The sequence below is a fragment of the Ambystoma mexicanum genome, chromosome 4q (genome assembly GCF_040938575.1).
Source record: "Ambystoma mexicanum isolate Mex_15411 chromosome 4q, UKY_AmexF1_1, whole genome shotgun sequence".
In the NCBI taxonomy this organism is placed as follows: Eukaryota; Metazoa; Chordata; class Amphibia; order Caudata; family Ambystomatidae; genus Ambystoma; species Ambystoma mexicanum.
The window spans coordinates 947,065,864-947,078,897 of NC_090928.1; the positions used below are offsets into that span (position 1 = coordinate 947,065,864).

General features: G+C 48.2%; 1 protein-coding gene across 3 annotated transcripts in view; it reads right to left on the bottom strand.

Moving 5' to 3' along the window:
* UBR2 (ubiquitin protein ligase E3 component n-recognin 2) overlaps positions 1–13,034 on the bottom strand; it is a 2,523,611-nt gene that overhangs the window by 2,405,184 nt on the left and 105,393 nt on the right. For all 3 annotated transcript variants that reach the window (XM_069608499.1, XM_069608498.1, XM_069608497.1), the window contains exon 2: positions 3,073–3,332. In XM_069608499.1, coding sequence (XP_069464600.1) covers positions 3,073–3,332 — 260 coding nt within the window. The remainder of the gene's footprint in view (positions 1–3,072; positions 3,333–13,034) is intronic.

Genomic DNA, 13,034 nt, shown 5'->3' on the forward strand with positions numbered 1-13,034 from the left:
GCCCATTGCATTGTAGAATGGCATGAACTCCCAACTTACTGCCCACAATCTTACACGGGAGACGTAGATACTGGGAAGCTCGCAAACGATGCTGGTCCCCAATCATAAGAAAAAATGTTGATCAAGTACAGCAGGATAAGGATCTTTGCGGGTGTCAATCAATGAAGTTGTGAGGTGAACTCAATCAGCTCAGAAAGGGGCCCAAAGCACCGGGACACACTGCTGGTCCTTGCATGAAAGCCATCTTAAACTCACTGTGAGGGAGACAATCTTGCCACCACCCTTAAATTCCATAGCTTCTCACCCATTCCTCTACAGTTCTTAGAACGACAGCATTTCTGTAAGAGATTTACTACTGACGCACACAAATATTTTGATACATTTTCAGTTAAGCCCCTTTAGGATGTTAGATGTTCAGACAAATGTCTAGTCAGGAAATAAGCTCACCAGGTTCAGCGCTTGTTGCTGTGATCTGCGTTTGATCTGCAGGTCGCAAGTTCAAATCTCAGCAAGGTAGACTCAGCCTTTCATCCCTCCGGGGTCGATAAAGTGGGTACCAATTTCGATTGGGTAATAATAATAAATGTAAATATGTGTTATGTAAAGCACTTTGGATCAAAGCGCTATATAAATATCAAATTACTATTATTATAAGTGAGACTTTTATAGACAGAAGAACAAGTTACTTACCAACTGGTAACGTTCTTTCGATTGGATGTTCCTCCAATGTATTCCACATCTTTCACATGTAATGTCCACAGCTGTGTACTTCGGAAACTTGTTCGGCAGAGGGCGTCCTGCCTGCGTCGATGGCGTCTGGTCGATGTCCCTCGAAGGCCTCCGTCGAGGGCGACGTCACTGGATGTTATAAATAGGACGCACAGCACCCGTAGCCTCAGTTTATGTTTTTTCCTCCATAACGTGTGACATGCACATATCCAATGCCTGCTTGACTGCACATAGCCTTGTGGAAACGTAAGCTGCAATCGCATAGGAAATTCTCCAGAGGGGCAGGGTGGGAGGGCGATGTTGAATATGTTGGAGGAACCACCAATCGAAAGAACATTACCAGTTGGCAAGTAACTTGTTCTTTGAATGGATTGTGTCCTCAAACGTATTACACATCTTTGACAGACTCCCAAAGAAAATGGAGGAGGGAAAAGAATGGAGTACTCAATCAGATGGCAGGATAAAGAACTGCCTTACCAAAGGCTATATCTTGACCATGGATTGTATCCAGGAAGCAAGTTTAACAAAGGTGTGGCTAGAAGCCCACGTGGCTGCATCAAATATTCCTAATAGGTACTCCCCGCTGCAGGGCTGTGGAAGTAGCCACACTCCTAGTGGAATAAGCTTGCAACCCTTCAAGGAGGGTCCTTGCCCGCCAAAAGGTAACTTTCAGTAATGGTGAGGATAATCCACCTGGACAAGGTCTGTTTTGTAACAGCCTGGCCCAATCGGTGACCAGTATACCCCACAAAGAGTGGAATGTCCACTCTGACACTGGACATCCTAGAAATGTAAATGCTCAGAGCTCTCCTAGGGTCCAACCTATGGATTCGCTCCTCTTCCTTACCAGGAGGAGGATAGAAAGAAGGAAGAACCACTTTCTGGCTCAAATGAAATTCAGACACTACCTTATGAATGTTTGACCTCAGAGAAAATATTAAAGTAGATACAGTTGGTAATACATTGCTAAGACCATTTTTGGGTACTTAAAAAAAAATATTTTTTTTTTTAAAAAGAGAAAGTTTGGTATTCTATCCCTTTTAAGAGGAGAGGGTTACGCAACCTGACAGTGAGTGTTAATAATTACACATCTACACATCCAACTGGAAGTGGTGTCAGGTTTAGGGGCAAGGTCTCAAGTTAGAAGGGCAGTGGCACAGAGTCCAGTTCAGAAGTGCAAGGAATATAAGGGATCGTGCAATTCACAAACATGACCGGGTTCACACGTCAAGGCTCACTCTGCTCTGAATGTTTTATCAGAAATCTTGTTTGATGCATACGTGCCCAGTCATTAGCTTTTATTTTAAGTCTTGTTTTAAGTTTCACTTGCTTTCGCTTAAGTAGTACTGCTAGCTCCAAAGCCCAAAGACCTGTTTAGAGCTGTAATGATTAATTTGTGTAATGCCAGGCTTCATTCTGGCTTTTAACAGATATCGGGCAAACATCTCCTTTTGCAAAACTTCCCAACTAGATTCTTTTGTTGGCATTTTAACTGTAGGTATAATATATTGACATTCTTTGCACCGTTTTACAGTAGTACATTTGTGATTCAAGTTTTGATTAAATCGACACCTATCCAAGCACATTTGTTTCTTTGGCCTCTGAAATCTGTATTCATGCAACTCTACTGCTATGTCACACGCATCTGAAAGTTAAACACCATGCATTCATTATTTCACTTATTAAATGTTTGACAAAGTACTCACTTTCAGACTAAGGACTTGACAATGGTGTAAATGAATACTTCATTCAAACTAAACTCTCCCTTTCTGCTCTTTGGATTACAACATGATCGTTTCAACAATATTATATCTTCTGCCTGTGGCACGAGTCTGCTATAGTGGCATGGTATGGCATTTCCATCACTATCATGGAGGATCCAATTACTCTTGATCATTCCACCTTAGACCATTTTCCTTCACAAACACAGCCACATATATTTGTCTGTATAGCCAGCACAATAAAACAAAACGGTACCACAGAAGGCAAGAGCGGGAAATGCTGATGCAGACCCAGGCAATTAAAAGTGTACTTAGAAAGGTCCCATCAGACTGTGAAACCCACAAGCTTCAAGAGGACTACAAGCACACAGCTAACGGCAGACACTTCAAGACCGGGTCCTCCAGTCTCTCCCTAACTTGGATCCCTTGCCTGTAACCTTCGGCATCCCATCTCAGCACATGCAACAGAACAGCCTTAACCTTCCATCCTTTTAATTGCATCTAACCCACCCAATTTGTGTATTGCCTTGATGTACAGTGCTCCATTGCTTCACAGCTAGATTTGCATTATACCAAACAAAGTAAATCCACCCATCAACATGCAACACAAAATGTAAATTACCTGCAAGAGTATGTAGGTTCTCCCACTTTGAAAACTCGACCACAGAGGTGGGATGGCTTATTGGCTTGTTCAAGTCTTGGGAATCCAAACACTGGGTCCTCGCCACAGAGATACCACTCCATTGGTCCAAGGAGGACATGTTGAGCAAGCATTTCCTCCCTTTCTGGGGCAGGGTCAGGGCCCCGGCAGTAGATTTCTGGTACATGGAGAGATAGATATTGGTACACTTCCTTTTGTAGATCAGTTGCTTGTAGCCATTTCTAAAAAGACAAAAAAATGGTTACATCAATTATAATTGTTTCGATTCTCTGAATCCAACACAGCACGTGGAACCATTTAATCAATTTATTTGAACACTTTCATTCTGGAGACAGACCCCTGGATGATGCACAAGGCAACAAGGAATAGAGATGTGTCAAAGAAAGATAAGCATAGGGAAACACGTTTACAATACAAGCCAACCAGCACCCTACCATTAAGGAGATAGTCATGCGTTCTAGGGTTTTTCCTCTGCATTCTGTGACTTAGTCCTAGAATTATGACAGGGAAATCCAGGACTAAAGAAGCAGGATGGAAAGGACCAGCAGCTCCTAAAATGAACAGAGCAAGTGTCCACATATGCCATTAACTAAAGAGCTAATCATGCACTGAATAGTCCCAGTCATCCTACGATGATCTGAGAACACCCAAACACTTGAAAACTAAAGCAGAGTTCGCAACAAAGAATCATTAAACTGGAGGTAAAGCATTCACAGACTTGAATGACTAATAGTACCACTTACTTTTAGGGTATTGAAACCATGTTCTGGAGATCGAAGTGAATGAAACGTTAATGGCAGAAGCCTATACCTGGGACTATGGATCAAGAAGCATCAGATCCAATAAACCCTTTCTTGCCCACAGCCAACACACCTGGTTTTAGGGCTGCTGGTTGCAGTGCTGGATGACTTTTTTTTTTTTAAAACATAGATTTTTATTGTGCTTTTATACAAAGAACAGCGTTAGCTTGAGCAGTTCGAACACAATAAGGATTTTCTACTTTTTGTGACCCCAACAAATCTATCCCCCCCACACCAAATTCCCTCCCACTGCACAGTGATTAACAGGTTGGCAGTTGTTAGAAAAGACATACAGATAAGGCAGACTGAGACCATTGCTTAGACAGGTAACTGGTCCAATGGGCCCTATTCAGGGGGTGGGCCTCATGATTAGTCACTCCGGTCGGCTTGAGCAAGAGGGGTTAAGAGGCTAGAGTATCTTTCAGTAACATTCGCTCGTTACAATTTGAGGGCTTCACACCCTTCTTTCAACAGTACACAGTTACAGTCCATCAAGAAAGTCAATTTTGGTATTTATCCATCGCTGTTAGTTTTGCATACACAAAGATAGCCACACAGCTTGGCAAGCCACTCCTTCTTAGAGGGAGGTGCCTGTGTTTCCATTGCTGCGCTACTGCAGTTGTACCCGCTCTCAACATGGCATCCAGAGTTCTAGGGATGACCGCTAGGCCGGAGTCAGGGACGGGTGATCCTAGCAAGATTTCCCAGGGATGCAGATTTGGGGTGAATACTATCACGTCTTCATCCAGCTCAGGAGCTCGATCCAGTAAATTTGAATGGCCGGGCACTCCCACCGCATATAGAACCATGTACCCTGCTGCCGACATCCCCCTCGGACAGAGTGGCAACGCTCCCCCAAACATCTTAGTCTATCAGGAGGGAGATGCCAGGCATGTAACAATTTGAAATTGTGCTCCATTGCTGCTGTGTAGAGAGATCCCGCTAGCACTGATTTACAAAGAGGCCCATTTTGCGTCGTCTAATTCTTCCCCCACCCTCTCCGCCCAGTAGGATTTAAACTTCTGCCTCCCCTGAAGCTCCGCCGTGATTAACACCCCATAGATTTTGGAGAGCACACCTTTTCTGGAAGCTTGTTGGGAGACTACCGTCTCGAAAGGGCTAAGGGGGCGTGAAAGATTATTGCACCATTTGGGGTCTGTCAAGGTGCCTTTCACATGAAGATATTCAAAGACTGACCAAGGACCCATAGTCAACGAAGGAGTGATCCCTAAACAGCCGAGTGGCCCATACCAGCTTCCATCCAAAAGGGTTTCCGCGTGGCGCAGTCCCAACTTGCCCAAATCAATGGTAGGGGCCCACAGCGAGGTCAAGGGCGAAGGCCAAGTGGCGATGTGAGAGTTTACATTATTGGGACGCCATAGTTCCCAGAGGACTGCCAATGTAGGGCGAGTTCCAACTTGAGCAGGGATGCCCCTAGGAGGTGCCCACAGGAAGTCCTTTACTTTCCTGGGATGAGTATAGGTGTTTTCTATATATGACCATTGGGTCTCAGCTCCCCCCCTCCCCCAAATGTTCTACTAAGACTCAGTTGTGCTGCCTTATACTATAGATCAAGGTCTGGCAGGGCGAAGCCCCCGTGGTCCTTGGGGAGCGTCAACGTCGAGTATGTACCTCTCGTTTTTGTCCCTTTCCAGATAAAACGCTGAACCGCCCCTTGGAGCGCCAAGAAGGAGCGGGGCAACGAGATTGGGAGAGCTATAAACAAGTATAAGAGGCATGGGAGGACGTTCATCTCGACCAAGACCATTCGGCCAAACCAGGAGAGCGTGAGAGGGGCCCAGCAAAGTAGATCCGCTTTTATTTTCTCCAAGACTGGGGCGTAATTTCGGTCAAACTTGGTAGTCAGATCCCTCAGGAGGTGCACTCCCAGGTACAGCAAGGACTTTTTCTCAACCCTTATTCCCCCTATTGTTTCTCTACTCCTTGTGCTTCGATCTTGTCTACCCATGGACATAAGACTGGACTTGGACGTGTTTATCTTAAGGCTGGGAAACCTGCAAAAGGTATTAATATTGTCTAGTAAACACGGGAGAGACTTCGGGAGGTTGGAGAGGTAGCACAAGATATCATCTGCAAATAGAGAGAGTTTAAACTCTAGGTCCCCAATTTGAATACCCTCAATCCCACTATCCATTCGGATAGCAATGGCTAGGGTCTCCATGGCCAGGGCGTAAAGCAGGGAGGAGATCGGGCATCCTTGCCTGGTACCTCTGGAGAGATGGAAGCGGGAAGAAGTTACTCCATTTTCTTTAGCACTTTCCCCATATACTGCCATTCCACCCAATCGAAAGTCTTGTCCGACTCCATGGACAGGAGATGGGCATCTAAGCCCTTCTGTGACACTTCGTGCATTAAGGCTACGGTCTTTCTAATGTTGTCTGCACCCTGTCGGACCAGGATGAACCCCACGTGGTCGTCTGTGTTGAGCAAGTCTATTAGCGAGGAGTTTGGCAAGGATTTTCACATCGGTGTTTAGACGAGAGATGGGCCTGTACGAGGAGGAATGGGTTGGGTCCTTCCCTTCCTTAGGGAAAACTGCTATAAGAGCTGCGGACATGGATTGGGAAAGGGAGCCCGTTTCCAGAAATGTGTTAAACAATCTGGCCATAAAGGGAGCTAAAGTAGAGCAAAAAAGTTGTAAAAAGTTACTGTGAAACCATTGTCGCCCGGGGTACTGCCGCCCTTCATTCCACTAATGGTGTCCATTTCCTCGGGGTGATGGGAGCCTCCATAGGCTCTGCCTGATCTTGGGATAATTGTGGGATGGGGAGAGTGCCAAAAAAGTGGTCTGCTTATGAGCCGTCCCCGCTATATTCTGAAGTGTACAGTCCAGCGTAAAATTGCTGGAATTCCTTCGCTATCTGGGGGTCTGTTGGGCAGAATTCTGTGCAGTTCCCTTAGGGAGCACTACAGAAGATTAAGACAACAGGTATGAGCAATAAATCCCCTTTGGTATCAGTCCGCACCACAAAGATTTAGTTGGTAGCTGTGGCTAGGAAGTCAGACTTATCTCAAGAGGGAGATGAGCAGTAGTCAGGGTTTACACAATAGGACTATAATACTATGGTACAAGGAAACACTGACCAAAGCTTTGTATTAAAAAAAATATATATTTATTTTACACACTTCTAAGTTAACACATTAATCACAGTTATTAAAGCAAGTTAAAATCAGTCAAGAAAAGTATACACAACTCCCTAGTTAAATTGTAGACAAGTTTGATCAAGAGTGAAAACTGAGCAAAACGGCACAGGGAAAACCAAACACAAATTGCACTCTAGCAATTTCTCACAAGGGAGGGAAAGCACAAGTTATGCAGAAATCTATTCTTAGGCACCTTAGCAACACTTCCCATAAGTTCGTGAACAAGTTTAGGCAAGGCAGTACTTTAGCATGTATAATACTTAAATGAAAACCGAGCAAAATGGCACTTCACAAGTTTAAAAAGGGGGAAGAAGAAGGTGGTTATAAGAAGTGGGTGCACAAACACAGTTCTAGTTGAGAAGCAATCTAGAGAAGGCAGTTCTAACAAATTCAACCAGAGTCAATAGGCATGTGCCAGAGTCAGTGGTACAGGGCAAAGAGCCCAGGAGCAAAATGTTCTTGTAGCTGCAGTCAAGTCTTTGTTAAACGATTCGAAAAGGTGGATGCAGAAGGCGAAAGACAATGTTAGAGGATAGGGGCGGCCAACCCAACAGGTAGGTAAAGGATTTAAAAACACCTTTAGCACTATCACGCGGAAAGGGAGGCCTGGAGGAACAAAGTACCTTGAAATGTAGAAGAGGCTCCTGCGGTGGCAGTTCCTGCAGTTCAGGAGATCCAGCAGAGGAAGAGAGGCTCTCGTCCTGGAGGAAGGTTCGAGTTACTACACTGCCCAGGGATGAAACCGAACACAGTGCTGCCCAACAAATAAAAGGTACGCTCCTTTGAATCACGGTCCAGGTGGACGGGTGCCTGGCTACCCGGTCTCTGAGTACAGGCGATTCAACCAAGGCAGGTCCTCAAAGGCGATTGGCAAACTGGTTGGCCCCACCAGCTCAAGAGTGCTCTTGCAGATGAAGCTCTTCTCTCATTGTGTGGAGAAAAGTGGCGAGACGCTGCAGCAGGGCTTCACAGTGGTTCAGTCGTTGCAGATGTCTTTGGCTTCTCTCCTCTTCGGCTTCTTGCTCTTCCAGTCCTCAGGACCCTGCTTTTATGCAAAAAGATCCCCATTCATAAAGCCTAGCTGTCACTCACACAGTGGAGTGGTCATCCTGGCGGAAGACCCTCCAGCCTATCAGGGCAGAGTGTGACATGGGTTGCTGAGGCAACCCTGTCCAGGGGTCCTACTCCCCCTCCCACACAATGGATCCACCCCAGACTCAGTGGCGCCGAAAGGAGGGCTTCTTGGCAGAAGCCCGCCAAAAGGACGAACAAAGGATCCCCGACCTGGGTTAGGAGTTTAGAGAAAGACACGAGAAAGAAGTTATATCAAAGTTCTGGCAAATAAAACCTACCGGAGTAAAGTTAATATAAAAATAAACCGGCAGTATGTTAGAGGCTGTCATTAAATGTGGTAGCCTCGAACAATGGGAAAAGCCCATAGGGAAATATTTGCGGTCGAATATTTTTGGTAGTAACCACTGCCACCAGCCAGAAACTTTTGCGAGAGGGACTGTACGGTACCCTCTCAAAAATGAAAATAAGGGAAAAACTATTAACCCTTGCCAGTACCTCCATAGTAATATGGGTTGTACTGGTTTTGTTCATACAGATTGACTAGTAAAGTCAATGGGGACTTTACATGCCCTGGGAGAAAGTAGTCAGTCCCAGGGTATGGAGTCTATGTTTGGGTGTCGCTACGACACCCCTGTGTCACTGCACGGAGGGTGCTGTGTAACAAATGTGGATAAAGATGGTTCCTATGGGGGTGAGATAAACCCCATAGACATTAAAACACAAAAAATAGCCTAGAACACACATAGCAAATATGCCTAAGAGTGGGAAAAAGAGTCACTCTTAGCAGGAGAAAAAAAACAAACCCTTCAAATACAGCAAAGCTGCTGGGGGACTCTAGAGGTAAGGGTATTAGCCATAGAACGAGAATTCTCCCTAACAGGGTCCAGGGGTTTCCTACCCTCGGGCGAAGTCAAAGTATTTACCCTATGACTGCTCCTGAGCTCCCTAGGTTTCCAAGCCAGAATTTTGTCCGCTTTTTACCCCTTTTCCATGTACCTCTGTTTTAAAAAGGCCAATTTGCATTCTGTTTGGGCTGTCATGAGAGCTGTCAATTGTTCTTTGAGCTGCTGGAGCTCGGCCCATTTGCCCGGGAACATCTGGACTCTGAGTTGCCCGCCCCCGGCTGGATGGCCACAATCTTCTCTCCGAGAGTTCTCGCCTCCCTTTCCCTTTCTCGCCTTGCACCCATACCTTATCGTTGCTTTGAAGGCTTCCCAGACTCCTGCTACGCGCACCTCCCCATTGTCGATTATCTCAAAGAATTCTTTAATTGTGGTACGAAGGGAGAGAGTTAGGGCTTTGTCCCACAGCAGGTGGTCATTACATGACCATCTTGAGTTGTGTTGGGGCTTATTGTTGTGTTCACTAGGTCATGGTCTGACCATGGCACAGTTTCAACGGAAGATTTGTACACTCGTGCCTGCGTGCCCTCGTCTACTAGGATATAATCGACCCTGGAGAACGTGGAGTGGATTGGAGAAGAATGTAAATAGGGGGCCGTGACACTTTCATCTTGTGTGTCAGAGAGGCCCAGGTCCTCATTAACCTGTTGAAACTGGGCTGCTTGTCTTCATCGTGTCGGGGAAACCAGATATGTGCCCTCGCTCTTCCTGTCTCTTTCTGGGTGTAGAACAATGTTGAAGTCACCTCCCACAATCGGGGTTCCCTTCACAAACGCCATTATCATGGCAACCACCCCCTCCCAGAACTGGTCCTGTGATTCGTTCGGAGAGTAGATTGAGACTAATGTAACCACTGTACCCCTAATCTCACCCTTGACCATTAGGTAATGTCCCTCTGGGTCTTTACGCTGCGAGGTCGCGCAAAATGGGCTTCTCCTGACACCACCAGGGCTAACCCCCCCCCTTTTTTTTTGGTAGGGCCTGATGCGTGGAAGATTTCTTGTATAGTTCTGGCTCTCAAGGATTGTTCCCTACCCTGTACCCAGTGGGTCTCCTGTAGGATCAAAAAATGTAGCTTTGACCGGTTAAATTCTCTCACCACCAGTGATCTTTTGTGGGGAGAGTCTAAGCCCCGAACATTGAGCGAGCCCAATACCAGTCTACTTATTGAAAATTGTTGAGGGTCTCCTGCCTGTGCGTGTGCTTGCCTTGACCTGAGCGTCAAAGCCAGTGATGTGGGGATTTGTGGTCCCAGGACTAGTGCATGTCCCTCCAAGGCTTAGCTTCAAACCTGGTTGTGTAAAAAAGAAGAAAACCAAATCCATAACTTCTCCTACCTCCCCTCACCAAGCGCCTGGACTATCCGCAACAAGGAAATTGTCGCTGAGCCAGGCCACCCGTTTCTTCCACCTTGTGGCTGGTTTGCAAGTAGAATCATCGCAGAGTCCCCCTCATAATTAAACATTGTGACGGTAACATGCAGCTTGAACTTTCCCCCAAACGCCCTAACAGACCAAACAAAAACCGGTAATGACAACCAATCCTGTGCACCAAGCAAGTCCCCGGGGTAGTGGTTTCCCACCAGTGCACCACCAGCTTCTGAGATGCTAGAGGATGTCTCGCGGGCTAGGGCCCCACCAGTGACGAACAGGGTGGCAGCTCAGCCCGACCTGAAGTGCGGTGTGTAGTAGCTGAACGCCCCGGACCCCGGGGTTGTACGATTTTCAGATTTACACACTCTAGTCCTTTAATGATGCAGGGGAGGCTGTTTCCCCGGACTCTGCGCCTCTACACTAGGCAGTTTGCCTTTTGTGATTCCATCAATTCCATTAGACGGGCTTCTGTCTTGCTGTACCTCTGGGGGGGAGGAGGGGGCGGGGGGCTCTTGGGTCACCAGTTGTAGGTCATCTGCTTTAACTAGGGCGTACTTATACCCCTCGTATTCAAAAGACAGGGAGAAGGGGAAGCCCCATCTGTATCAGGCTCCTTTTGACTGAGCCATTTCGTCAGGGGGCCGCACAGTCTACGTCTGTTGAGGGTGAATGCCGTGAGATCTTGGTAAATGGTAATCTTGGCGTCACCCCCCCCCCCCCCAATTCCATCGCACCCCTTCAAGGCACCTCCAGAATCTTGGACAGTAGTGGAACTTTACTAGCAACGATCTTGGCTCTCTAGTGCTAGCTCCCACTCTGTGGGCCCTGTCAATTGCGGGTTCGTTTATGTTATCTTCATTAAATAGCCTCGCGACCACTGCATTAATGGATTTGAGGATGTCCGCCTGAGTCTCCCAGTCTCACTCCGGGATGGCGAGGAACCTTAGATTGTTACGGCGCTCCCCATTTTCCAGGTCATCCATTTTGAGTGCCCATTTCTCCTCCTTCCTTTCAAGTTCAGCCAGCCACATGTGAAACTGCGTCTCCAGGAGGCCTACTGACATTTGATTAGCCTCCAAGCCCTGGATACATTCATCCATGTTGTCGATCTTATCTATTCCCTCAAGCCTCTTCCCAAGGTCTGCTCTGAAGCCCGTAATTTCTTCCAGCAGGGCCACCATGCCTCTGTTCATTGCTTGAGCTTCCTCCGTTTGCACTGGCGGTGAGACTGACATGGTTGGCTGGGGTTTTGTCGGGGGCTGGTCACAACGGTATTACTGGAGGGCTGTGGCACAGGACATATGCCCACTCTCGCTGTTGCACGACATGGTGTGTCAAGCGCTTCTCGAGGGTGGAGTGCGGGGATGGGGGCTCGTCAAAGGCAGGCTGAACGGGGTGTTCTCCCCTCTGGCCCTTTGCTGTAGTGGAGGAAGAGAGAGAGACGCCACGTCTTATGATGGGGCTGGTGATGTTGGTCCATCCCTGCCTGTACTGAGACTTGGAAGGTGTGTGGTCTCTGGGGCATCTGCGGTTGGGGCCGTTGCCTTCAGTGAAAGTTCAACCTCAACTTCACCCGGCTTCACGTTCGAGGCTGGCGGTGGGCAGGGCACCTCTGTATTCTGCTGGTGGTACTGCGTGCCAGGGATCTGCTTGTTCGTTTTTAGGTCTGGGGGCTCCGTAGCCCACAGTTCAAGGGGGTGGCGCGGGTATCCACCTGTTGCAGCGAGGGTCATAAATCCTCCCTAGAGCGCTCCCGAGGCGGAGGGCGCCGCTCAATTCTTTGGAGATGCGGTGGGTTCGTCCCCTCCCCAATAGGCTCTGGCCCGTAGCTTTTAAATATTTTTCTCTTTTTTTGGGGAGGGGAGCAGCCCACTGATGGTCCCGCGGGCACGCTAGTATCCTTCCCGCAGTGGTAGGCGGGGGTGCCGTGTAGTCTGTGCGCAGATGTGGGGCTCTCCCGGGGTGTTGGGGGTTCTGAGCGAGGTGGCGCAGCTCAGAATGGCGCACACTCCCACCCCCGAGCAGCGGAGGAGGCGACAGCGCCCAGTAGTTGCAGCCACAGCGATCAAAGTTTGAGGGAGCAGGGAGTTTTTTGAGGGTGGCCGGGGTCCGGAGCTGCAAAACGCGGCCCGATGGACACTGGGGGACTCCTTCCCTCAGACTGAAGCATGGGGGAAGCACCCAGACCCTGCCCCACCAGGGCGCTTGGGTTTGAATGCAAGATGAACTCGTGTGAGGCCAAGTAGTGAGGCAGTGGGAGCTGGCCCTCCTCACCTCTAGTCAAGTCTTCTTCTGTGAGGCCGACCTTCCTCACCGGGTGTGGAGACCAACTCTGCCTCTTCAGAGCCCCGCCGACAGGTTCCGGAGTGGCTTGGACAGCGGTCCGCCTGGACAGCTACAACTGCCAATTCTCCCTCCTGGGTTCAATGGTGATTGTGGCGGCTTGAGGGACCACACACACGATCCCGGGACTGGGCTTGTGGGGGGAGATGCCCTGACACTCCACTCTCTCCATCCCTCTGCGCCGAGCCCACACGGGAGCCCACGCTTACTGCGGTGGAAGGCAGGGGAGCGGGAAAAGCACACTACAGCCTCTAGCTAGGATCTTC